At 41.4% G+C, this 27,363-nt stretch overlaps 1 protein-coding gene across 2 annotated transcripts in view; it reads right to left on the bottom strand.

Moving 5' to 3' along the window:
• Positions 1-777: 777 nt before the first annotated feature.
• osbpl6 (oxysterol binding protein-like 6) overlaps positions 778-27,363 on the bottom strand; it is a 37,364-nt gene continuing 10,778 nt past the window's right edge. The window contains exons 3-23 of one of the 2 annotated variants that reach the window (XM_053440746.1): positions 21,468-21,590; positions 21,019-21,072; positions 20,479-20,592; positions 20,223-20,393; positions 17,985-18,129; positions 17,707-17,810; positions 17,086-17,178; positions 15,265-15,433; positions 14,430-14,560; positions 12,421-12,528; positions 11,920-12,051; positions 10,480-10,567; positions 9,182-9,435; positions 8,722-8,859; positions 7,932-7,995; positions 7,642-7,720; positions 6,426-6,570; positions 5,744-5,888; positions 5,448-5,574; positions 5,157-5,279; positions 778-3,978 (exon numbers count right to left, since the gene is read on the bottom strand). In XM_053440746.1, the coding sequence (XP_053296721.1) occupies positions 3,867-3,978; positions 5,157-5,279; positions 5,448-5,574; positions 5,744-5,888; positions 6,426-6,570; positions 7,642-7,720; positions 7,932-7,995; positions 8,722-8,859; positions 9,182-9,435; positions 10,480-10,567; positions 11,920-12,051; positions 12,421-12,528; positions 14,430-14,560; positions 15,265-15,433; positions 17,086-17,178; positions 17,707-17,810; positions 17,985-18,129; positions 20,223-20,393; positions 20,479-20,592; positions 21,019-21,072; positions 21,468-21,590 (2,619 nt within the window). In that variant the 3' untranslated portion in view covers positions 778-3,866. The remainder of the gene's footprint in view (positions 3,979-5,156; positions 5,280-5,447; positions 5,575-5,743; positions 5,889-6,425; positions 6,571-7,641; positions 7,721-7,931; positions 7,996-8,721; positions 8,860-9,181; positions 9,436-10,479; positions 10,568-11,919; positions 12,052-12,420; positions 12,529-14,429; positions 14,561-15,264; positions 15,434-17,085; positions 17,179-17,706; positions 17,811-17,984; positions 18,130-20,222; positions 20,394-20,478; positions 20,593-21,018; positions 21,073-21,467; positions 21,591-27,363) is intronic. The other variant, XM_053440747.1, reaches the window with a different exon arrangement.

Here is a 27,363-nt window from a genome sequence, read left to right on the forward strand (position 1 = left end):
CGGAGGCAGCCAGTGGCCGGAGGTATTATGTTTCCGGGTTGTCTGTCCGTTCCAATCTCATGAAGACGATATGCCTGTAAAATATCTGGTACAAATGTTCACTGGGACCCAGAGATGAACTGATTAGATTATTGTGCCTAGAGGTCAAAGGTCAATGTCACAGTGACCTCACATCCCTCTTAATTTGACATATTAGGACCGTCCATAGGAAATGTCATTACATCAGGTACAATTCACTTGGATTCACTGATTAGATTTCAGTGGTCAAATGTCAAGGTGGCTTCAAAAGACAACTTCTTGTATTTGGAGAGCGCTTGAGGGAATCAGTTGTGGCTTGGACTCAAAGATAAAGGGGTCAAAGGTCACGGTGACGTTATATAAATCTGGGAAAAAAGTGAATGGATTGGTGATGGCATTCAACTGCAGTGTTTTAATTCCAATTCTTGCTTCTACATGAATAGAAACTCAAACAAGCGGTTTAGAGTTTTTACAATTAGAATAAAAATTTGTTGATGCAGTGACAAAGGAACAGAAACTGACCAATCATTAAAATCTTTAAGCAACAATTGTAGTTTTGCTTCAAATCCGGAATATTTTTCGCTTTGAACTGTTTTGTGTGATTTTTCACAGAATATCAGCTGACGATGACAAAGAGGACAACAGATTTAAAGTTTAACAGCAACAACATGATTGGCTGATCGAGCTCATGGCAAAATCTGATTGGATTACTGATCGCAGCTGTTGAAGAGGCTGTGAAAGAGGGAGAGAGAGAAAGTCTTCCTTATTGAACATGAACTTTTATGAGCATATCTTTTACATACAAACCACTTGTTTGTCAATTGTTTTACACTTTTATTAGAACAAGCACTATGTAGCAGCAGTGTACGGTGTTCATGGAAAGATATGTACTTTGTTAAAATTGCACTTTAGAAGGTACCCATTAGGATTTAAAGGATTGAAAAAATGTTTTGATACATGTCAGTCCGTAAACAGATCCCCAAAGAACCATGAGAGTCCAATTGAAAAATAAAAACCAATTTTTTCTAAGGCATCTGCAACATTCATTGGCAGGCTAAGTTGTGTTGACATGCAGGTTAAATAATGGACAAAGAAAGCATGGAGGGATTTCATGATTCCTTTTTTTGTTTTGTTTCACTACAGTCTGACACTAAGATTCCAAACACTACTAATCACCGCCCTTCTCCTCCACTCACAACTGCTGAGATTCAGTCTCATTCAAAATAATTCAGTTGAATTAGGAGGAATCCCCCGTCTTCCTTCAAAATGTGCTGTATTTACAGTGATTGCCCAAAACAGTACTGGTTACATGTTGGAGTAGCGGAGCAGTGGGACACAATCTGTGAACACGGCGAGCGGCACATAAAACTTTTTTTCCCCACCTACAGCATCAATGACCTCTCCCAAAAGATGCAACAGCTAAATCCTCGATATACTCAATCAGGCAGGTGGAGACTGGAGAATGTGCTGAGTCGGATTTGTTAATGGCGTACCTTCTTCTTGGCGTGTGTATGTGTATGTGTATGTGTGTGGGTGTGGGGGGGGGGCGCTTCTCATCAGCAGTGTGTTTGTGAGGCATTAATAAAATGCGTTAAGGCACAGCGAGTGAAACTGACGAGTCGTAGCATTGGAGTTTGTGACCTGGGATCAGATTAAAAGCACATATCCATACGTAAAGAAAGGAGTCTATGGATGCAAAGCAGTAACATGTTTTTGGTTTTGTAATCTACAGTACCATGTGAACAGTGCACACAGGATGGAGTTGCTTCACATAGTTTTCACTCTACATATTTATATATTCACGCCGTCCCGAGCGAGGACGCGTGCCCCCGGACATGTGGACAACGTGGGGGCCGCTCACGGGTGTTGGGTTTGATTTCAATCTGAAACCCTGCGTTAAATTTTCTTACTCTATAACACAAAAGTGTTAAAGCTAATCGGCTTTGCAATAAATACAGAAATAAGTAACTGGTGCTTTGCGGAATCATCATAGCAGTCAAGTCTCTGGGGAATCAGACACATTAAGTTAAAAGCTCTAAAGCTTGTACAGTATTTTCATCAATACTGTACAGAGTGTTTGTTTAAATATCCTAGTTTCCTGAATCTGCATTTTCATACGATGACCTCTAGGTGTCTCTGGTGTGTCATTGCTGTATTCTGTAGGCATAAATTAATCAATCACAATCATTGTTTTGATAAATAATAATGGAGGCGATTTTGCAAACATAATATTTGCTGGTCGGATTTGCTACTTTCCCACGAATCAGTTTTCTCTTCAACATTACAACACAGCATTTTTCAACGTGTTTGTTATTTTTTCAAGGAATAATGTACATGCTTTAATTTTCTACTTTTTAGGACAATGTTTTATCACAAATAAATAATTTTAAATTCTTTTCTTTTTTTCTATATTTATCATGATTTCATCTGCATTTGTTTGAATGTTTATTCCATGGTAGGATAACGCAAATACAAATAACATTACCGAGATATGTATTTATATACAGATAGAGGGCATTAGCCTTGGCAGAGGAATGCCCTCTCCAGTCGCCCTCCTGATTACTGTCAAGGAGGTTGTGTTTACGCCTGCTTTTGTTTGTTTGGCTGTTAGTTTGAGGGGTTACACAAAATACTGAACAGATTTTGACTAAAACCTTATATAAGGATGCAGTATAGGTCACGGAAGATTCCTTTTCATTTTGGCGCACATCTGGATCAGGGATCAATAATTCTTATTTAATTTCTTGAACATTGTAAGGTCAAATCAGACATAAATCTGGATCTAGTGAATTTAAAAGTGTTTTTTATAAGGGGGCCAGTTGTTGGGTGCGCAGTATGCATTCTACTGAGTGTCTTTCTAGCTCCACTATAAAATGTAGTCATGTTTCATGTTTCATGTTTCTCAATGTCTCAGGTGGATTAGAATCTGTACAGGCTACATCTCCATCTTTTCTTACGTCCTTGATACTGAGACGATCGAACAACAAAGAGCGTCTTATGTTATTGCACCGAAACATTTACTGCACCACGTTCAGAAGACACACTGACTGTGGAGGGAGTGTGATGTATGGATGTAATTATGTAACCATACGATGGTTTCATGTGACTGTGTTTCTTTTTAATTAGACCGTGGGACAGGAGGGAGGGCAAGGAGGGATGACTGAAGCGAGGCACGGCCCAGTTGGAGGGGGGGGGGGGGGGGGTTCAGAAAGTAAATGAGCTGCTTCCCGAGAGACAGTACCGCTATCACACAGATTCAACAGTATTAAAAGGCAAGAATAAATCAAATCTGCCAATTCACATAGTCCTTTTTAACTAAATTCAGTCCAAGATATTTTATAAAAATACCTCTTTTTTTCTCTACAATAATTGATGATACAGTAAATGCGGCTTTATGCCGGTGAAAGCTGCTCTCTAAACATGCACAGTATTGTAGGTAATCAAAACGTCTACCTCAGAGACTAGTCTAACCCAAACGGCTGTCGGAAATCCAATGGCTTCAACTAAAACGCGCTAGATCGTGTGACGTGTCGTCTTAAGGCAAGGACACGCTCAGACAACGAAGGAGCCGAGGAAAAGATCTACATAGGAGTGTTACGATTGTTGCCCTGACAACCCAGTTCGGAGAAGCACGATGGAGGTGATCCTACTGGGTGGATGAGCGTGGGGCGGCGCCACAGAACCCCGACAGGGCCGCTGGACAGCAGGCCATCAGTCAGCTCTGCGGCCGCTCCTCTCCATGCACACTGATGTTTCATCCTTCACACGTTGCTCTTCACGCCTTATTGTGCATAGGTAGCAGCCTTCCTGTGTGTGATGATGATACGACGGACCATATTATCCGTTTGCTACCACAGGCTCACTGTGGATTCCATGTTGATGAAGCCGGGGTTTTTGCGCAGCTCCCAGTACATGTTGTTGGAGACCCAGCGCTCCCTGTGATTGGCATCAACCACTTTCCTGGAAGAAAACACACAAGTGACAGTTGTAAGTGATAAAGCTGAAACCAAACTAGAATTTATCGCCCTTTCACTGTAGGCCCCCGCAGTCCAGAATAGTTTCAGCCAACCCAGGTATCCCTGACTTATTGCATCACAATAATATGTGACTCTACGTGAACATATGTGCCAAATTTCAAAGGATTCTCTCAATGGGTTCTGGAGATATCACGCTCACATGGAAAAATTGTTTTCACAACACACTTTGGCTGCCAAATACTAATAAGCACTGAGGCGTAAAAATGTTACTCACAAACATACAGGGAACGATCAGGCTGAAGTTATCCAGGCCCGCAGATAAAGAATAACCCCAAAAATCTCCTTAACATAAACTGATATTCAGTTTGACACAAAGTCCCCATCAACCTCAAACTGTTTAACATGTTCACAATATAAAGCTCTCATTTGAAACTAAGAAAACAAGGTTATTTGTGAGGTGAGACTGTTTGGCACAGAGGGAACAAAAATACATTCTCCTGTATTCTGAGTATTGTGTGTGGAAAACAAAGACAGCAAATTTGACCTTTACCTTGTTTTCATAGAAATCTATATATGGCCAGAATTTAGACACCACTATCACACTGCACACACAATTTTTGAGAACACTAAGGTGATGCTATGATAAGATGCAGCTGGAAAAACAAGGTGATGTACAGTATAATTATTTTCTTTTATAATTCTTATTATAAATAATACATTTTGATTAACTACTGTGTTTGATTTTAATATTTGGTATAATTTATTTAAACAGTAAACATGATTTCATTTCACTGTTTGCGCCTTATTCCGTTTATCTTGGTTAAAGATTCTAAAGTTTAATGATGAAGAAATATAATGAGATATGAAAGCTGATGATGGTTTACAGGCACATTTAGTGATTTAATGATAAAAACAGGTACTAGTGTTGTAAATGTGACACAGTCAGATAAATTATACTTTTCATTCACAGGCAGAATTCTCGACAAATAACAATGGGAGTAGAGATCAAGCCTCGTGTCTCTTCAGACGACTACTGAACGATTTGTGTGCGTTGTTCTATAAACGCGACGGAAACATGAATCTGAATATCTTCAGTCCATGAGCGTTCACACAGTTTCAGGTAAGAGCCTCGCACATCTGCTCACTGCCCTCTGTTCTTACTTGAAGAAGCGCGGCTCCTGTTTCATGTCGTTCTCATCGCTCCACTTCCTCCGGGCTCTCTGCATGTCCTCTATACGCTGCTTCTCTGAGGAGGCCATCTCCAAGTTCCCTTCTTCAAGATGCCTGCGTGACCGAAAAAAGGAAACGTCTCAGCGAATGCGTACAGACAATCAGACGGCCACATGGAGTTCATTCACAAAAAATGTCTTGAAACTCAATATTGAGCTCTGACCTCATCAGACCAAAAACAATTCGCTGATGTTACAGTCTAATTTTGGGGAAATGCTTTACCTTTGATCGGGCCTGAATCTGGCATCAGTACGCGGCAAAACATCCTTCAACTCGGGGCAAAGCTCATTCAGTTCAATAGCGAACCTGGTGAAGCCGTAGTACAGCTCATAGTCTGTGGGCATGGAGCCTGACGAGGAGAGAGCGACATGAACATCATCTTAAAACCACTGGAACAACATCCACTGGCATGTGTCAGGTGCAAAATAGAATTCCTTTGGCCATAAAAACTTCCAATGCACTTTAAAACGACCAGTTCAACGTCCAGATGTGAGTGTGGGTGAGGAAGTGATGCCTACCTGGCCTCCAGACACATTTGGCAGAAGGTGGGACGCCGCAGTAAAGGCCCTCGTGCCATTTCCCAAAAAGCCTGTGAATCACTTTCCCTTCCTGATCCATCACAAATCCTTGAACCTCATTCACAGTAGAACTCCAGTAGTTTCCCTGAAAGACAAATCCAACTCCATCAGCTTAGATTTAAAAACAAATGTTTAGAGAGATTCGTATATTAAAACTTATATATTGAATATTTTCTTTTAGCCTGTTTTGGACAGTAACATTAGTTATAATAATTTGATGTGCAGCGCTGGGACATTATTCATCTATAAACTATAAGCAACACTAGTTCAGCAGTAGATTGTTTAAGAGGCTGTTTACGTTTCATTCTGCAGCATCAGACCTGTTTCATCGCTTCATTATCAGATCATTTGATAAAGGACAATTCATTTTTATTTAGTTTATCCATTTAAACATTATTTGCCATTTTCCTGGGTCCAGGTCACATGAACTGATTAAATACACTGTACTTTTTTAGCTGTGTATTACAGACAAAAATGTGATATAAATACGAATCTACTTATAAAGTAATTCCCTGCCTTATATATCCTACTGGTTTTCCATCTTCTTTGGCCAGTATAACAGTGAAAAGGAGAATTATATATCGCAGAAACCCTGTGATAACTGACAGGAACATATCTGTACCTTGACAAATGTGAGTTTGCAGAGGCAGGCGCTGCTCTTTGTGTTTCTGATGGTGATCTCTCCGTAGTGTTCGATCCACCGTCGTCCACTAAGGATGTTGTGTACGCAGGTGGTGACCTTGTTCCACTCGTAGTGATCGCCAAACCTAGAGAGACACAACAGCAGGTGAGCCCCTCGAGCTGCTAAACAATATGAGCCGGGACTCAATAAAAACCTTACTACCTGTGTTTTCATCTGCATTTGTAATTTAGCAGCATTACCCAAACACTGCTGGATGGATTCACATGTAACGTGATGGAAGGATGTGGTATGGGTCAGGAAACAATCCATTTTATTTAGTTGCAGATCCAGATCAGGGGGATTTATTATTATAAGGGCGTTTGTTGACATTTTCAAGGATTTACATAAAACCTTTCTGGGAGGATGGGGCACGACCCAAAGAGAATCCATTAAAGTTTGAAGCGGCTCAAGGAATTCTCTTACACCTTCTCAATATATGCAGTAAGGTGATAAAGAGGCCGATCAGCCTTGGCAGGGATATTTAGTGGCTGAGCACCCTACTTGTTTTTCTTGGTTTTATTCCAGATTAGTTTGGTTTTCTTTTCTTGGAAAGACACATGTTGATGGCTGAAGAAGAAAACCTTGATTTAGTTTGATCATGCAGCTTATCTAATAACCTCGCATTTTCAGTAATCATGTCTACATGATTTGAGTGATAAAAATATCAGGCAGGCCTCCTCAAACATTCCAGTCAAGTGTATTCATGTGCTGCATCCTCTTGTAGATTCCTCTGAGCCACGCATTTGTATTGACATATACTTTTAGTTGGTGAGAAGTATCTAATTATTTGGTTTTCAGTTACAGGTATGTATTATTCAGAGCTGTCAGGGAGACGGTAGCTCTGATAAAACTATTTGTTTTCAGGTTTAAGGGGTTTAATTACCACTGAGCCATATGGGCGTGTACCAAACTCCATACAGCTGGTTTAGTGCAAACTCAGATATATCAGAGTTTACAGAAATAAATCAATCCCTCAGGGTCATAATTATATTTGAATGTTGATGTGAGTGCAATTTAAAAGTTATGAACTGGTAATTAAGAGAACACAGACGACATGAATCAGCTCAGTAGCTAAGGTGATTTAATGGCTTGGTTGTTGAGATGAAGATTCTGACTTCAGGTTTAAACCAAGAAACAAACTGTCTGGACCAGTTACCTGGGAATCGTGAGGTTCACGCTCCCTATTGGCAAAATCTCCATCGACTTGCCCCAGAATTTGTTTTTCCATCTCACATCTGAAAAGCAAAATAGTAAAAACATCAGAAAATAAAGAACAGGATAATTCCTAATATCTGTATATTCTTCTGAAAATTTCAGTTACGAGATCTGTTTCTTCTCTAAAGATTAATCTGAATATTAAAGAGGTTAAATTAGTCGTGCTGTCTCATCTGCTAAGGCTCAGATCCCCATGAGTAAAATCCCTCACTAATTAGAAAGGTAACGTACCTTGCCATAAGGTGAAGTTCTTGGACTCACAGTGACAGGTGGAGATGGGAGGGTGGTGGCTCACCTTTGAGAGAAGATTAAATAGATACAGCTGTTGTTGTTTTTGAGATTACACATCATATACAGTAGCTGGTCTGAATGATCTGTGAAAAGGCTGAAGATTTTCATCTATCCTTTGTCTTATATGTGACAGTAAACAGAACATTGTTTGGATCTCTTTGTTGCCCTGGCAAATGAGGAACCTGTTAAGGACATTGGAAATGACTTGATTATTCAATAAAAGAATCCGCAGACTAATCCATAATTAATATAACTATTCATTAGAGCCTGGGTTTACTGTATACCTAAATTATTAAGAGAGCAACCTTAAGGAGTTCAGTGAAATGTGAAGAAGAGATGTATGAATACAATACGAAACATATCAGAGCATGTGTCAAGATTTGTGTGACTAGATCTAAGTGATGGTGCCTATGAAAGTATGCAAACATAATGTTTTGATCAAGACAATACCACACCTACACCGTCATAAAGGAGATAAATACATGGTAATTAAATACGTCGGTTCCCAAGTTCAGAGGAGAATTTTGAAGCTCAAATTTGACCTAAAATGAACGAGATGTGACATCATACATTTTCAGGGCTAAAATTATTAGAAATAAAGACTGATGAACTGTCTTTGGTTGATCTTATCAGCAGATATTAAGAAATACAATGCAATTAAAGATTAGTTTGTTTTTAGTACCCAGACAGTTTTGAAACCACTGTTTTAGAAATCTGTAAACAAACGTACCTGTTCCGAGAAAAAACAGAAGCCCTTGTCTTCACGAATACATTCATAAGTCTCTCCGAGTAGAGGGTTGAATGGCTTACTTCCTGCTCTATAGTAAGTGGATGAGTAGCCTGAGATGGCAAAAGCGGCAACAATAACCTGTGGGAGTCCAAACAAGACAAAGATGAGATGAACCAGCTCATGTTAACAAACTGAACATCAGGATTCATTTGATTCCACTAAAAAGATAAAGACAGACGAAAGTAGGAGGATCTGAGGTGAACAGCTACATTAGAGCGGGCTGTCACGTCTCAGACACGAATGAGAGACTATCGTGCGTTGGCTTGTGACTGACAAAGTCACCAGCAGGAATTTAAGATGTGAGTAGAAACATCTACAGAGATTAAGAAAACATTAGATAGGGGATAGCTACCATGTTCTCCATACAAAGTACTCGTTTATGACGTATGTGACAGTTTACCATGCGTTCGAAGGGGTCCTCGGTCTCTGCAGCCTTGTCCAGCAGCTCGCTGTACTCCAGCTCTTCACACATGCGCTGCAGGGTGTTGAGGGGCTCGTTGAGCTCCACTGGCATGGACACTTTGGACAGATCTTTGCCGATGTTGTTTCTCAAGATGTTCCAGAGGTTGATGTTGCTGGTGTCGGGACACGGCGCCGGCAGGCAGGTGCGTCGCCCATTGCGGAAGGCACTGCCAGCAAAGTCTCCGTTGGCCACTGGGAAAACAAGAGGTTTACACATTAACACCTGCCAGGGCAGTCGATGATAACATGCTCTTAAATGTTTATTATAATAAGAGGCATTTATTTAATTTTAGTTGAGTTTAGTTGATCAACAGAAAATGTATCAGCAAATTTTTTTGGCAATTTAGTCATTGTCACTTTTTACGCAAATACCTTGTTTAATTCCAGCAGCTAAAATTAGATCTTTGTATTCATGGCAGGATTCACTGATTCAAGGGGGATTCTGGTATTTTTCAACCTATTTAAAAGTTAAAGACAATTCAAATAATATCAGGTAAAAGAGAAAAGTCAAGCTAAATCAGGCCGAGCTCCTGTTGAAACAATGTTTTTTAAAGAGATTTAAAAGTTGAGGTGGACTCAGTCACTTCCTGAGGACAGATTGTTCCAGGGTTGCAGGATTAGAACAGGAGATGCTGTGTCCTCAGCTTGTGAGCCTGATACAATGCAGACTGTGGGATATAATACTGTTCGTCTGCCTGAGGTTCTCAAGAAGCTTCGTACTGAATCGAATCAAACTTGAAGGTCTGAGATACAGCGAGGAGCCAGGTCACAAAGAGGCTTTGCACTGATCAATACGATTTTAAAAGCAGACCTTAAAAGACAAGGGGCCTGTATAGGGAGGTCAGAGGGCCAGTGTAGGGAGGTCAGAGGGCCAGTGTAGGGAAGTCAACCAGTGTGACATGGTTTGACAGCTGTAGGGTCATAGTTCCAAACATCACATATTTAGAAATATCAGGTTTTATATTCCTGTGTGGTATGTGACAAAGATGTAGCAGGGAGATCCCATCTCCCCTTACACAGAGCTGTCGCTTTTAATAAGCCGAGCAGGAGGAATCCTTGGCACAGAGCAACACTGCAAGGTCAACCTCCTAGGCCGCTCAGATAAATGAGTTTGTTTCTTTGTCGGAGGAGCACTGAGCGGGGTCCTCTCCTTTCTTAATCTGTTTGTTCATGCTTTTGGCCACAGTACTGTAGAAGAGGAGGCGCGAAGGCCGATGACGCTGCAGAACTACTTACTTTGTCTGGAGACGTTATCAGTCACACTGGCGTTGTCCTCGGAAATGTTATCGCTCACATCGCTGACATATGACTCATCGTCTGAGCCCTTTGAGGGGAACAGGTACAGAGCGGAGTCAGAATCAGAACAGCAGAACTGCCTCAGCCACACACACACCACACACACACACACACACACACACACACACACACACACACACACACACACACACACACACACACACACACACACACACACACACACACACACACACACACAACGTAGCTAGGGGCAAACAAACTGCAGCAGTCGCCGGCTATCTGTCCCACTGCAGTAATCACGAGACAAGACACTGCAGCAATTTCCTACTATATATATATATATAGGAACACCATGTGGCAATTGACGTTGCTGAAGAGGAGCATATTGTCGCCCCTCGCAGTCATAACCTCTACTACAGTCGCCTGCTGCTGGGGAACGTTCAGCCGACAGTGTACCACCGGTCTGTGTGGGTCTACTGTTTGAGCTACAGGACTGTGTGTGTCTGTGGAGTGGAGGGTTGATGATTCAATCCAACGTGGCTCAGTGTAAGGCCTGGAGAGCTGCGATGCTTAATGGCTCCTCAGAGACAACTATATTTGGAGCAGGGTGTTCACAGGAGTTAAAAGGGGAGAGAAGGGGAAATGATTGTTTCAAGTGAGGGAACAAATGTCCTTTTTAACAAAGCCAGACGCCGCAAATCAAGAGAAACCGACAGAAGAGGAGAGTTATTATTCTCAGATACAAAAAATAGCCCTCCTGAGTGCCTGAGATTTCGTTATAAGCTATTTCTGCTTTAATTTCTGCCCTCATTAACTGCAGGCTAACTCCAGCTTTTATCTGGGGTACATCCACACGACTACATTTTAAAACAATCTCTGTCTGTATCAGTTTTAATCCATGTCTCTACTCGTGGCCTCTTATGTAAAATAGGCATGCCAGTGGTTGCATGAAACATTTTCTTGTTAGTCGCAGAAAGAGCTAAGCAACAAACGAGGAGCAGGGGTTTATTAGCTTGGAAGGATTACGAGGAGGAACTGTAACTGACAGAGAAGGGGGTCATGTGATAGGATCCTGACGAATCAGCGAACGTGTGAGCGAAAAGTCCCAATCAGCAACCGTCATTGTTTCCAAACATCTCTGTTCCTGCACATCCGGACTAAAATGCAGCCCCAGAGATTTCAAACTTAAAGAGGCCAGCAGCGTTTCAAAACCTTCCTGTTTTAGCGGCTCTAGAAGTCAAAAGTAACGTGAACGGCAGACATATATCCGTAGCAGTGTTGATGCATTTAAAAAAAAAATATTAGTGTGGATGTAGCTTTAGTTTCCCAGCAGCAGGACAAATTCCGCCCCCCTGATATCTTTGATCCAATGCTGCTCCTTATAGCTCTTATTCCCGTCTCAACCGTCCCCTGTTTTACCTCATTCTCCGACGAGCTGGCTGACAGAAGCACTTCCTGGGCGTCAAAGAACTCAGAGACCGACTCTGACATGGAGAGTCGGCTCTCATTAGAGGCCTGCTGAGTCAGAGGGATCCCCATCTGTTCCACGGCCTGCAGGCAAACACACGAGACGTTCACTTTTCCCTGGCTGTGGTGACAGCTCAGAACCAAAGACAGCCCTGAACAAACACAAACACCTTCAGATGGCAGCACAGACTTCAGCTCGCAGCATGTGTATCCTTGCCAGAGGGCATGCTCCCATCCATTACTAATTTGTAATTTATTATCCGGTTCAGCATAGAATGATGATCTATTAGCTTACCTGCCAGGGCGACCTGGAAATACCATCAGTCTATAAGGACTGGAATCAATAATGTAATCAACAAATACAGGAAGCAACCAAACAGACTAACTGGAGTTTCTGTAAAACAGGGAGTCAGAAATGAGCTTCATCAGTGACAGATGTTCAAAGTGACGTACCTCATCAGCCGTGGAGATGATGTTCACACTGACAACTTGTTCAGCCAGGACAGATTCAGAGTGGATGCGGCTCAGTCGAGTTCGAAGCTCTGCGTTTTGGGACAGGGCCTGGATGACAAAAACGTTTTTATTTTATTTTATATGAAACTAGATGCTGATATCTCGCCCCAGGACAATAGGTTTTCAATGGTTGTTTCATATAGGGTTGAGCTGATATTCCTATCAATACAGAGAACTCACGGAAACTTTTTCTTTGGTTGCTTCTTCGTACCATACCAGCTAAGAACAGATCACTATCGCTTACTAAAGAAACTAAACAGGAAGAGATGGGGGACAAAATCCACAGTCGTTATTCTGTCCACGGAAATGCTACCATAACTACTAACTATCGACTCTTAGTGATGAGCCCACAATTATCCCCTGACTTTGCAGTTTCCCTTCAACTCTCCAGACCATTTTAGCTTTCTGCTCAATATTTAGCTTTTAAGGCTTGACTGTAATGGTTTACTGCTCTAATCAGCATCTTTTTAAGCAGCTTCAGGTCAGATAAACCCGCTGTTCATACTCTGCTACCAGCAACAAACTGGAGACAAGCACAGTTAGCAACCAGCAGGTGAATATCGGAACAATTAGCTGTCCGATATTTCCCCAAGGAGTTTGGGAGATCAAAAACAGAGCTAGAAGGAATGGTAATATTGGACTTAGATTCATAAAAAATGACGCAGTTTCGAGGCAAATATGAAAGTCGGTGCTTGCTGACACAAAGATGACACCACACGTATGGAGGCATGGTGTGTTTTTTTGTTTTGTTTTATTTACGTCTGAAGAAGAAGTCGTATTGGATTTGGCTTCAACACTGTTTACCCCTGAGACTACAAAAGTGTTTTGTGGACTCAGACCATTCACCCAGCCCTCCATCGGGGGGGGGAATTTATGTCAACAAGTTGTCTTAAGAGCTTCTTCCTGTTGCCACTATGAGACCAAACAAATCGGTTCAAGTATGTTCATAAGTGTTAAATAAAAAAATTCAAAATGGAGACAACATCCCAGCAGGGATTAAAATAGGTCACATCGGTGGCTGCAGCTACAACATCCTCAGCTCCTGAACATAAACTTTGTCATAAAAAACCTGTCTTCCTGCTTTTGCCAACATTGTCACACAAGCGTCCAATTAAGCACAAAGACGAGATAAAGCAGCAGAAACATTTCACAGAAATGATGTCAACTGCTAGCAGAGCTCCAGCCCAATTAAATCAGTGGGGTTGACAAGCGGCCCTGAGGAGCAGAGCTAATGAGCTAGAGTTTATATTTCTCTCTGTTACCAATTAATATGGGAAAAAAATGATTGGGCATTCACGACTAACTTAGCACTGCTCTCATCATCACTTTAAATTATGATTGTCGCAACTGCTCGGCATAAACTGCAGTTTTTGTGTTTTATCTGACAGCCTGTCGTTATGAGCGCATCTTAAAACATGACAACTACAAAAATTTGATTTTAAAGACACCAAAGAGACATTACTCAAATTACTGCAGTAATGTCTTGAGTAATGAGATGATAAAAAGGCACCAGAGCATTTTAAATTAAAAAAACAGCCAAATTCTGTATTAATGCTTTCAGATATGGATTAAATCCCACAAATTCTTCTAGAATTGTGAAAATGTTCGAGCTGCTCCATTCTCCGGAACTTTTCTTGCCAGTTCCCTGGTGAAATGTTTGGAAAATGTCAGAGTGAGCTAAAGTGAGAGTACAGCAGGAAAATCGTAAGCTTCGTAAGAGCAGCAGGGGAGTTTGCTTTTCTTACACGGTACAGATGCAAAACTAGAAGAATTCAAATATCTCATGGCAGAAAGGTGCTGTACGAGAAGAAGCTGCAGACCAAGATGTCGACTTTGAAAGATAAAGGTAGAGTCAAGAGATTGCTGAAAAGGGCTTAATCGGGACAAAGGTTCAGATTTACTGAAGAGCATCGGGGGGGGGGGGGGGGGGGGTAAACAAGGCTCATTACCTGTGACAGAGACTTCCTGAGAGAGTTGATCTGCGTCGACTGATCCGGCTGTTCCTGGTCAGACAGGATCTGTTTGATCTTCTCTTTCTCTATGGCCACAGTGTTGAAGGCCGACTTCAACAGAGAGTGGACTGTACAGGGATAGAGCAAAAGGAAAGATGTATATCCTCTGCAACCTATCACAGAGACAATCCTACTAGAATCACCACACTGTGGTTGTATGTCTCCGTCTATCAGGGCAGTTTCCGTGTACATAATTGTACATATATTTCCTGTAACTTTCACACAGTCTATCAAACACTGTGGTGGGTTTTATTCTTAAATTTACCTTGTCTAGATTGCCTTTAAATGCCCTTCGCTCTTGAGTTTTGTTGAGATGATGTTGTGTGAATCCAGCTGTGATGTAGCCACAGTAAAACAAAGTCTAACTGGTGAAAGTCACGTTTTCAGATCATCATACCGGTTTTAAACAGGTCGGTATTTCGGAGAACTTTGTGCACTATTCACCCAAAATGTCTCTCTCACTGCACAGTTACACTCTTTGCACATCACTACTCACAGCATGGAGGGTCAGAGTTGAACCAACGATGTTTATCTAATGTGCTGATTTTTTTTAAAACTGGCTAAACTTGTTACTGGCTACTTGTTTTTGATGCTCCTGACAGACGTTGCAACGTTCTGAAATCTAAACAATGACTTTTGGAAGTACATTATCGTAACCAACAGAAGGCCTCTGTGAATAAAAGACCTAGATTGTCCTAGACCAGAATAAACCTTTAAGAAGAGGTAAAGTTTCTGCGATGTCTCTCACCAGCCATGTACACTGCCTGCCTACCTTTCTGTGCGATGGTGCAGAATTCCTCCTGAAGTTTAATGTAGTCGCTGGCACACTCGGCGCTGTCTGTCAGCCGGGAGACAGGAGGCTGAAAGTCCACCAGCTCGGCACACAGGTTGGGATTGGATGAGTGGAGGCGGACAGGGGACATGCTGGTAGACAGAGGGACCTGGAGTGAAATGAAGACCAGAGAGAACCAGTGTCAATCCAACACAAGGCTCACAAATGGTCATGTGGTGTGTGACTGAGAGCCAGCACAGGGCAAACCACCGGCCAAACAGCATGTCTGGTTGTCTTTGAATGGCTTGCTGTAGTTGAAGTAATGGATATAGTGAACTTCTAAAGAGGCTTTATTCATCACTAATGTGTTCAGGAAAAAGAATGATTTAAATTTCCCTACACTGTCGGTTAAAAACCATGATATGAAATAGAGCCTTACCGATTTATTCATTGTCCATTCAAAATTTAACGATATTAGTCTTTTACAGAAAAGATGATCATCTATGTTGATATTTCACGTTAAAAAACATTTTCCTAATTCAAGCTCTGTATATTTGGTTTGATTTGTATTTTCCATTTATGATAAGGTTTAAAATATCAACCTCAGTTACATTTCAGGATTTACATGATATGATAACAAGATCTTGGGAATCGTTGCCATTTTTTTTTTTGATATATCGGCATCAGCGTCACTCCACAAAAATCTAAATCACTCTGGCTCTGGTGTAAATTTAAGCATATTTAGAAGCACAGATTAATATATTAAGCAAAATCAGGGTGAATTAGCAAAGATGGAGAAATCATTATTCAGGCCATGACACACCACACCAATAAGTGTCAGTTGTAGAGCAGAGTGATTAAACAACAAAAAAGAAAAAAGAACAGAAAGTATCTTCTTCAACCAGGCACAGAGAGACGCAGTGTTCCAATATTCAATGAATGCAGTTTAGCTGTCGCTGTCTTGACTAAGTATTCTGTTGTTCAGATTCTTCAAAAACTCAGACACATTAAATCTTAAATGATAGCTAAACGGAAAGAAGCTGCAGATTTTCATATTTGAGCAGCTTAATGTTGTGAATCTTTGCCGTTTGTTCTCGAAAGATATCCATAAATAATTGATCAGTTGTTAATGATCAGATTTCTGTGCCCTGACTAATTAATTAATGCATAATAAAACCCTCTTATGATCAAAATCCTGTCTGTTTGTTTGTGTCTGTACAAATAGACTTTATATAAAGATGGTCGACAGCTCCCAAGAGTGAAGCCAAAGCATATTGATCGCCGCCTAGTGGCTGGCTGCAGTATAGGTAATTTACCCGGTATCCTTCATGTAAATAGATGGGACACGGACCAAACTAAAAAGTAGAAGTATTACACTTCAAATTAATTTTGTCGAAGAGTTTCTGTCATTTTAGGTAGTTCTTATCAAAGTCATTCGTGTTCAAATGTTCATGCTTCTGATAAGTTTAGGTTTAATTAGTTATTAAATGCTGTAATAATAGAATGAAACATCATGATTCACTAGTAGATGAGCCTGACTGTGATTGGTCAAGTGCATGTAGTGGTGGGAACTTGATACTGCAGCTCCACTTTAAGATCACTACTACTACTACTACTACTACTACTACTACTACTACTACTACTACTACTACTCTGGCTCCAAATGACATGAAAATCTGTCTTGCAGCGTTGGTATGTGGGGAATTTTGGCTTCTTTTCTGTAGGTGTGGAGACCTCTTGTCCATCTTTATATAGTTTTATTATTATATAGTCTATGGTCTATACATAATAGAGACGGAGTAGAAATCTGAAGAGAGGTACCTGAAGCTGGAATTTTGCATCTTTGCCGACACTTTTTGTTCTCCATCTTCTGTTCAAGCGCTTTTCTTTCTTTGACAATTCTACACAATTGGTCTTTGTGGCACACATGGAGCAAAATATGCAAAATGCGGTTAATAGGACAAACACATCACAAAGAAAGCAATCTTTAAACAAAAAAAAGACAACACTCCCACAAATAGGCAGCAAACTAAAATTAAGAGGTGAATGCAAAATGTGGTGTTATAAGATGCATTTCAGCCAAAAATATAATAAAAAATATAAATTCAATAGAAGCAGGTAGCTGTTCAGTGAGCACAACTGAATCCAGTCTTCAGGTAATGAAGCCTGAGGTTTTAAAGTTAGTAGCTTTTCTTAGACTGACACATCTAAGTCATTAACTGAGTATAAATGGGCTTCTGAGCAACACACACACACACACACATGCACACGTACACACACACACTCACACACTTGCACACACACACACGCACACAATACAGTATTGAAAGAAACTGCCAAATGAAATTGCTTCGCCTACTCTTCGTTGTTGGTGTGTGTGTGTGTGTGTGTGTGTGTGTGTGTGTGTGTGTGTGTGTGTGTGTGTGAGTGTGTGGGTTTCACCTGCATATCTGTGAAATTGGGGGCTGACTGAGTCCTTTGCAGAATCTCCAGGCTCTGCAGTAACCGGCTCAGCTCGGTCAGGTTCGAGTGGCATCGAGCGAGCTCTGAAAATGAAATTCACACCCACACAGACACATTCAGTGTTGCATGTCATGAAATGGTGATCAATCCTCGGGTGTTTTTCAAAGGACTTATCGTAAAGGCCTCAAGCTGGATCTAATCCACTCCTTTGTCAAATCTGATTTGTTGCCAGTATTAAAACAGGATCTTGCTCTCACCCTCTGCACACTTGTCCATCTCCTCTGATTCCTGCAGCCAAGCAACCACCTTGCTCTGGCCGTTACTGTAGGAGGCTGGCAGGTTGCTATTGCTGTGGTTGGTGGTGGCCACCGGCTGCCAAGGCAGGCTGCTCGGCTTGGCCTGCTGTGGTGATACAGGAGCAGGCACAGAATCAACACGTGACCAGAGGAATAATATGTGCAATTGTTGTAAATGGTGAATGATCTGTATTTACACAGCGCCTTTTTGACGTTATGACCAAAATGCTTTTCAGTACAGTTTTGCCTTCACACAAATAATGAATCAACGTGCAGCACATTCTCTAACACACATTAGTCACACACTGCCAGCACAGTCACCGAGACAATTTGGGGTTCAGTATCTTGCCAAAGGACACTTTAGAAAAAAAGGTGATCGAACCCCTGACCTCCTGGTAACCGAAAAACCTGCTCTACGTACTGGGCCACAGAAGCCATTCAGTCAATAACCAAACAAGATTTCTGTGATGTAACAAGATCAGAGTTCAGGTTAGTTGCCGGTTTTCAGAAGCGTTTTTTGACAGTGTATTATAGAGAAGGTGAGGCTCATTGAGTAAATCTGTCAAAGCACAAACAATCAGATACAAACAGACACAGTCCCAAAAACAATGTTGATTTGCAACATGTAAAATGATAAAATGAAGAGAAAAGTAGAGCCAGACCAAATGATAGTGATCTTTCTTGATGATTATCGGCCTATCACAGACAAATTGGTATCAGTGTATGTGTTGACTGATATGAATTCATATATGAAACAATTCCTTTTCATAACATAATGCAATAAAGATGCTTAAGGTAATTTAAAAGTGCTGATATCAAGTAGTTTGTCCAGTAGAGCGCCCTCCGACTTCATTGTTTATAATTCTCTCAGTCAGCAATGTCTGCAGCACATCTGTCTGAGTGCACGTCACAGCTGAGCAGACAGTGGTGCTGAGTCATACTAGTGGCAAGTAAACTAGTTTGTGGAATACATCTCTTTACCACACTGTTTCCTCTTTTCTATATATAAATATAACACAGAGACACACACACATACACACACACACACACACAAACACAACAATTTTAAAAGGAAACCATCGATGGCGTTTGTACAGATTCTCTCATCTTTGCCAGAAGCTTTCCTTGGTTTGTGCAGCAGCTCTTGAATATCTTCCTCCTATGTCTCTGACGGACAATCAATTTGTGTGTTTGTGACTTTCATTTACTCTTTTTTTTTCTGCGAGAGCTCATCAGGCGTCAGCTTCTGTGACTCCACATCCATGTGATCACCTCTAATGGCCTGTTTGAAGCACGGAGTGTCACTCCCAGGAGAACCCGCTTAGCAAATCAGCCACGTTGTCAAGGACTAGAGATTCAGACTGAACTGGAAACAGTCTAGACCAACAAGCCCTTTTGTTTTTCTAATGATCTGGATACAATTACCAGTCCACTGTCCACTGTCCAGTCCACTTTACTGCATCAGATGTCTGTCTACATGTTCACATTCATTAGTCTGATAATTAGCCACAGTGGACAGATCTGAGGCATGGAAACAAAAACAAGTGCTAAAACCCCCCCTGGTAGAACAGTGGCTTCCACACCGGGGAAGAACAACAAACAGACGCAATCTTGTCTGAGCATAGAGTGAATTTTTTTTCCTCTCTTCTGGATGATATTTTGGTAGACTATCCTAGTAAAAAATAAATAAATAGAATAAGGCGATCTCTCATTCCCCATGACATACTCCTCTTGAATAAGTAATTGGACTCTGCTCCGAGCACAGCCAGAGACTCATTTTATGCCTGAAATAAAAGAGAGGTATGAAAAACACTCTGACTTGTCTGTTAAAGGTAGACAATGTGATTCAAATCCAACGCACTTTTGTAGGATTCAGTTAATAACTGCTCACGGACAACTAGCTGCCCAGACAAAAGATTCAACACAGCTCTGGCTGTGGCAGAGACTGAGCCACACACTATTATTACAACCAATCAGCACCAGGAAGCGGTCATGCTCCTACACCTGACTTAAGAGCAAAGCTGTGCTGATTAATTAAGTGTTTTGAAGCTCCAACATTGTTTGACAGCCCAGAGAGATTTGTCCCAGTCAGTCTGACTATGGAGGAGAGACATGAAGACGGATGTGGAGCTTGTTCTGTTTCCGCTTGACAGATGGGTTAGAACACTTCAGATAGTATCGGGGGCTTTAAGGACTCACCTTTGCTTCATTGACCACACTCGCAGCAGGTTGGGGAGACTCCATGGCAGCTGGGGGCGGAAATGTTCGAATGGTGGCGTCTCGGGGAGATCGCACAATCTCATTCTGTCTGTAGAGTCTGTGATGACGCAACCTGGAAAACCAGGCATCAAAGATTTCTTGAGATTTGACCTAAAGAGGCGCACGAGGAGGAGAGTGTTAATCTCTGTCATCCGCTAACCCTGAGGTGACCGTTGACTCCTCTCATCAGTGTTACCTTCAGGTGATAGATATGCTCCTCAGTGTCCAGGTCGATGCGACGGGCCCGTTTTTTGATCGACATGACGGAGAGGCCGACATCGATGCTGCCATGAAGTTTGCCTCTCTGGATCTGGGACAAGTCAAAGACCAAATGTTTTCAGTTTACCTTTCCGACAAAACTCAACCACCAAAACAGGAGGCTGAGGAGGCCAGCACTCATTTGATGCGAGCGACTGTGTTTAATCACGGGGGACAGGTTGAGTCCAGGAATATGGTAATATTGTTAAGTAGGTCATAACATATGATTTGATAAAAATATACATGTACAAATTTGTGTTTTGGAGGAAAACACGCAAATAAGATTACAAATTGGTGCAAGAGTGTGTCTCAGTTTTCTTTAGCTTCTTCAAGGTATTCTCATGGATGTTGTGTCCTGAAACAAACAGAATACCATGGTCCATGCTGCAGATGTTTCTGCTGAGTCATTGCTAAGCCGAGCTGATGTCAGGCCAGCCTGCCCTGCGTGTGCCTGTGGGTTAGAGTCAGGATTACTTACATCAATGGGGGATTTTGAGTACTTCAGGATACCATTGTCCAGAACAAAAAACCGCTGCAGAGAAAATGAGCACAGAAAAAAGGTTGTTAAATAAGAGGAAGGGCGAACATTCAATATAGGACACAATGGACCGGTTTAGATTGTAGGTTGAATACTAATTGGTCCACTGTGTCTGTAGGACATTCATGTTGTGGGTTCAAATATGGTCACAACAAGAACAGGTTTCCACCAGTATTCACATGTTTTGAGAAAACAACAGTGATGCCGATGCTGACGGTGGCGACTTCAAGCAAAAATTCCACTAAGCTTGTGGAAAAGAGGCCCATTGCGGGTGAGGCAAGGTTGAGGACTTCTTACACATAACATCACTTCACTGGAAAACAAACTGTTTAACATTCAGGGAACGACGTCTGTTTTGGTTTTCCATGAGCTTTTCCTGTGTATCTTACCTTGTGCCAGCCTTTCAGGGGCCATTTCCGCTTCTTCAACATGAACCCCTCGTGCTTGTCTGGCCTCTGGACGTTGCTCTGACCGATTTTTAACCCTTCGATGATTTCCCAGCTGTCGGCCTCCTAGAAACGGAAAGAAATACAGCGTTGTGTCAGAACTAATATATTTTCTACTCCAAAAGATTAAGAATACGCCTGCTGTACAAAAACAAAACTCTGCTGTCATGCAGACAGTCGGATAGATAGAGGAAAACCAAAGGGATACACATTTAAAGAAATACTGCCCCATTCACATTCCTCCTGCTGTCTCAGCATTTTCACTCCATTAGTTTCTCCTGTCCGTGCTCTTCCTGCTTTTCGTTGGCCTGTAAATCAAAGTGACACCTCTGGAGCAGAGGGACGGCAAGGTCAGGTAAGGCCCCTAGCTGACCCTGTGTGTCCCTGCCGCCCACCTCCACATCACCAAATAATGGGTGATGGAAGAAACTGCTGCTGTTCTACCCTGAAATGATCCAGTAACTGTGTTGTGACAAGCACAATCTTTTATTCTGGAATGATCACCTTTTCATGCAACTGTCCCATCTACTGCTATGTTACAATGGCTGACCTGAGATATTAATTTACTAAAGATTCACGATAATATGAAGTATGACTTCATCTGCATACCGTGCTGGGAAACGGATTGTGTCCAATCTACGTCCAGGACATTGTCAAACCTTACACCCCAGCCCGTCCACTCCGCTCTGCATCTGCCAATTGGCCTGCTGCTCCCTCACTGTGAGCTAGCCACTCAACAAAATCACTGTTTTCTGTCCTGGCTCCCAAATGGTGGAAGGAGCTCCCCATTGAGATCAGAACAGCAGAAAGTCAGAACATCTCCCGCCGCAGACTAATGACACATCTCTTCTGACTACACCTTGGTTGTGAAGATGATGTCTAATAAACAACCGTAAACTCAGGTGTTTATATTAAGTTTAGTTGCACTTATACTGCATATTGTTTGACTCTATTTGATTTGGGGAAGTGTTGTATCATCCATCTATCTTCCCAGGGAGAATGAGCACATCAGAAAAACTATTAATTTGCAAGTAATGTTGTAGATTTGTTATTTTATACTTGAATCATTAGAGAACGCAGCTTTTAAGGCAAAATCTACAAATTAACATGCACAAGCTGCTCAGCCAAAACAAGCAGCAGCCTGTCTATTCACTGCTCCATGTGCCACTGCAATCTTTAAGACAGCATGACGACACCCGACCTCGGTTCGCAGGCCATTTAACAAAAGGAGACAACAGTTTGTTTAATCTAATGAGCACGCAAATGGATCTGTCTGGTAATAAGGTCGAGTTTCTCTAGTTGCCCCTCCTCTCAGTGGCCCGGAGCAACTATAGGGAAGAGGAGATCAACTTCATTAAGAAAGAGTACCTCACCGTTCAGAGCAATCATATCGTATAAAGCCAGCGGTCTGCTCATTATACCCAGAGCGATTAGGTCTTTGCCATTTGAAAAACTCACCTGTAAAAAGTTGCCTGTGAAATGATCAATACTTCAACACTTTTCATAACAACTTATAAGATGATGAGCAGCCTCTCAAACAGGCAGGAACCCTCCAGGCAGACTTCCTGCTTCTTATCTGAAGAATTACAGACTTTAACTGGCCCTTCATTGATAAATCCATTCTGCCCTAAATAAAGAACGGCTCCTGCAGCAAATATTCCAATTCAATCAATTTCCTCTGTATCGTTTTAAGCTCCGAACTAATCAACAATCCAAATCCACAGATTGCTCATGTGGAACAGTCCACACAGCCTCTGGTTCCATGTATATAGTCAAAATCAAAGTAAATAACAAATTAGGGTACATATGGAGTTTATTGCTACAGTCAGAGAATTAGCTTTTGTTATCTGACCCTGGAAACAGAATGGAAGTGAGCCGAACAGATTTCCTGCACTCTGCTCACATTCATTGATCCCGATGCAGAATAATTTAAAGCTGAATGAGCCGGTCCTTCTCATCGAGCTTCCTTCCATAGTGAAGGATCTTGTGGCACACTCAGCTATAAACAATCTGCTATTGTGTAGAGCCTGTTTGTTTGATATGGCGATAAGATTAACTTGATTTACTAAAGGCTTTTTCCCCATGAAGAATCTCAGTCAGTTGTCAGTATTAATGAGATGTCAGTATATTAAACTAGAACTTCCTTTGGTAGTATGCCTCTGCCAACCAGTACAGTTTCAGTCTACAAAATGTGTCCCCCCCCCAGGATTCATATTAGTGCACCGTGACCTTTGACCACTGAAATCTAATCAGTTCATTGATTCCAAGTGACAACTGGTCAAAAGTTAAGGAAATTCCTTGAAGGCAGACAAATTCTAATCAGAGCAAGTAAATGTTTGCACAAAATGTGAAGATATTCCCTCATGGTGTTCTTGAGATATCATGTTCACAAAGATTGGACAGCTGGACGGACAGACAACCTGAACACATAATTCCTCAGGCCACTGGCTGTCGGCAGCGTGGAGGCATGATGAAAAGACACTGAACAGCAAAAGGGATTTGTTTCATCCTGATCATCAACTAAATTAAACAGTCAACCCGTACCTGGGTTGGTTTCATAGGCCAAGTGTTACGGGATCCACCACCTGCAGCGACACGCAGCAGTGTAGCACAAGAGACCTTTTAATGCTGCAATGAATCAAACTCTTACAGTTAAGGTCTACCTGAGTAAGAGGAAGGACAAACACTCCACGGAGACACTTTAGGCTAAATCAGCTCTATAAATATCAGTACAACAGAAGACTTCTGACGACGAGTGTGTCCGGCTCATCCTTCATCTCCCATAGACACTGATGTACAAGTAAAGCAACAGGACTGACTCTGACAAACTCAACCACATCCTTAATGCTTTTTGTACTTAGACCCCAGAGAGATATATGATACATAGTCAAATAATCAAAGTCTGTCACGTTTTCATTGGAGTAACACAATCATTCAACACAGAAAATACAAAAGGATAGAAAAGGTCCTTGTTACATTGAACAACATCCAGTTCACAGAGGATGGCTACAGAAGTATTCGCAGTCTGTTTATCTTCTCCCATAGTCTTGAGTTAGAAGGTTAATTGCCTTGTTAATTATCTCGGGGATAACAACCTTGTTTTCACACGTCTCAGAGAAACAACAGCTTAGTTGCTAGAGGTTGTTGGATAAAAATCTTGTTCTCACCAGAAAACAAAAGGTTGTTTACATGTGATAATGACTTTTCAAATTTCTTTTAAATTCATGATTAATAAATGGGAAAAAAATCAGAAAATGTATCTGCAACTATTCTTATAACGTATTAATTTGCTGCTTTTCTTTCTTTCTTTAATTGCAGTTTTATCATATTCCGCTTTTAGACAGATAATCACAAGATATAATCAGAGGTGTTTGTTTAATTTTTTTGAATTTCAATATTCCAAATTATGAATTGAATAATCTAAAAAATATCCAGCAGGCTAACAATATCATAAGCGAGACATTGTGATCTCAATATAATGGAAAAATCAACTTGTGATGTCGATATCAGGGATAAATTAGAATGTCTACTACTACGTCTTATAAAGATGAAAATCAGGAATAAAAACCATGACACAATCATAAAGCATAAAAACATATAAAAGCCCTTGATGACTTTTTAACGGCTCTGAAAACACCTTTCAAGAGCAACCATCAAAGTGTTTTATAGGGGACTTAACTGTATACAAAAGCAACACTGCATGAGATATTAGGAGCACACTAATTTGTTCTTGACAAAACATAACACAAAACACATTCAGCATAGAGCAGGATGTGTCCTGAATGCTTACAGAATATACAGTGTAGGAATATGAAACTCTTTCTTACATCATCTTCCAAAATCACTACAAAACAATGAGGTTTCAGGAACACTTGATATTTCAACCTGACTCTGCTGAGCCAGAGTCAGGTATCTTAGAGTAGGACCGTGGGCTGCCACATGGATGACAAGTTAAAGGTTATATCCGATATTCTCTGCCTCCAGATGTCGCACTGGCACCGGCATCTCTGAACCCAACAAACGTTTCATCGGCCCCACCCGCACCACGATGTTGACTAAACACAATCTATGAGCGCCGTGAAGCGCCGTGAAAGTTGTCCATAAACACACAGCCAGAGGCAGAAGAGAATACATTTACCTGTGTACAGAGGAGCTACTGCTAAAATGGATCTGTCGTGTCTAATCTGGGGGTTGGGGCCTAGTGTGAGACGCTTCAAATGGTAAATGTGTGATTTTAAAACTTATTTCAGAGCTGCAATGACTCTTGCCACCTCAATCAGGACACGCCCTAAGCTGGCCTGCAAACATGGTGACTATTGGCTAGTAAGCATGGCTAGCATCATTAGCGAAGTCATCATGCATTGTTTGCAGTCAAGTATGACTGTGTCCACCTGGGTGTCCAATCACGTTTCATGTTTACAGGGAGAGGCTCACGTGCACTGACGTGAATATGGCAGAGTGGCTGCAAAAGTGATTATCTATAGTAACATGTATGTTGTGTCGAGACCCTGAAAACAGCCACTATATCGTCTTATAGCAACTGATATTCACATCACCGATTACTCTAACCGCATTTATCAAAGAGATATTTCACTTTTACTGATACATCCCTCGTACTATATCTCAGCCAAAATGTCCCATCCAAGCATGAAATAACAAATGGACATTTGTAGCAACGTCTTGCATCATCATGCAATGTCTTGATTCACAAACTGTGTGTGTGTGTGAGTGTGTGTGTGTGTGCTTACTGCAGGTTGTGCCTGTAATTGCTCTCATGAGGGTCTCCAGAGTGAACAGCAGAGGAGAAAGTGACACGTATTGATTTGAAAATGGAGTCTGGATCTCATTAAGGCTTTCCCCCCACGACAAAATGCCACACTCTCATTTTTCCTCAAAAACTGAGGCTCAGCCAAAGCCAGCTCAGGTCTTTCTCAGCGTCTGCTGTGCTTCCTCAGGTTATCCCTCAGGACTGATGCACTGTGCTGTGTATTCTTTACACTGGAAACTCACAGAGAGTGACGCAGCATAATGCTGCCGTAATACACAACTAAGAGTTATGCATAACTTTGCATAATGTGAACTGAGTTCAAAGAAACGTATCTCTGCATGGAGACCACCCACACAATTCAAGCATAATTCGAGAATTGTTCAAAACGACCTTTTCCTCTGTGTTTGGACCACACAAATGCTGTTCAACGTCACTTAAATGCAAGTTTTCCCAAACGCCTTTCAAAGTGTTTATTTAAAAAAAAAAAAATGTCATAGCTTACCCTGCACATGCCCACTGTTGCTTCGTGTTTATCAGCCATTTGGGCCGTATATACTCCATTTTACTCAGAAATACATCACAATATATCGACTACAGACACCTTCACTTATTTTAAAGTCAGTGTCTCTTAGAAATAAGAGCGAAACCTCTGAATAGCTGAATAGAAGAAAAAGATTACTTTTAAATCTGTGTTTTTGAATGATACACCTGCCTCTGTTATACTAAATAACTACACATCCACTTCAAATCTTAAAACAGAACAGCTGCAACAAACTCCCAATTACATTCTGGTCTTTCTGCTGATTCCCTCTACTCGGCATTGACTCATCTGGAGGTATTGGCCGAGCAGGTGCATAAAACAAAGGAAATCTACAGGTCAAACACTTAATTGGTTGCTATCTCTGCAGCTACGTCTTTGGCAAGTACCTGACATCGTTAACCGAACGAAAAGCGATGAATAAGAAAGAAAGCTGCTTTGAGATCAACTCGGCTGTAAGATTAAGAAGCTTCAGAAAATGAAAAGGCCGAACCATTTTACCCTGAGGGCCTTGTTATCAAAAGGAGGTGGGC

Source organism: Pleuronectes platessa, chromosome 14 (genome assembly GCF_947347685.1).
Source record: "Pleuronectes platessa chromosome 14, fPlePla1.1, whole genome shotgun sequence".
NCBI lineage: Eukaryota > Metazoa > Chordata > Actinopteri > Pleuronectiformes > Pleuronectidae > Pleuronectes > Pleuronectes platessa.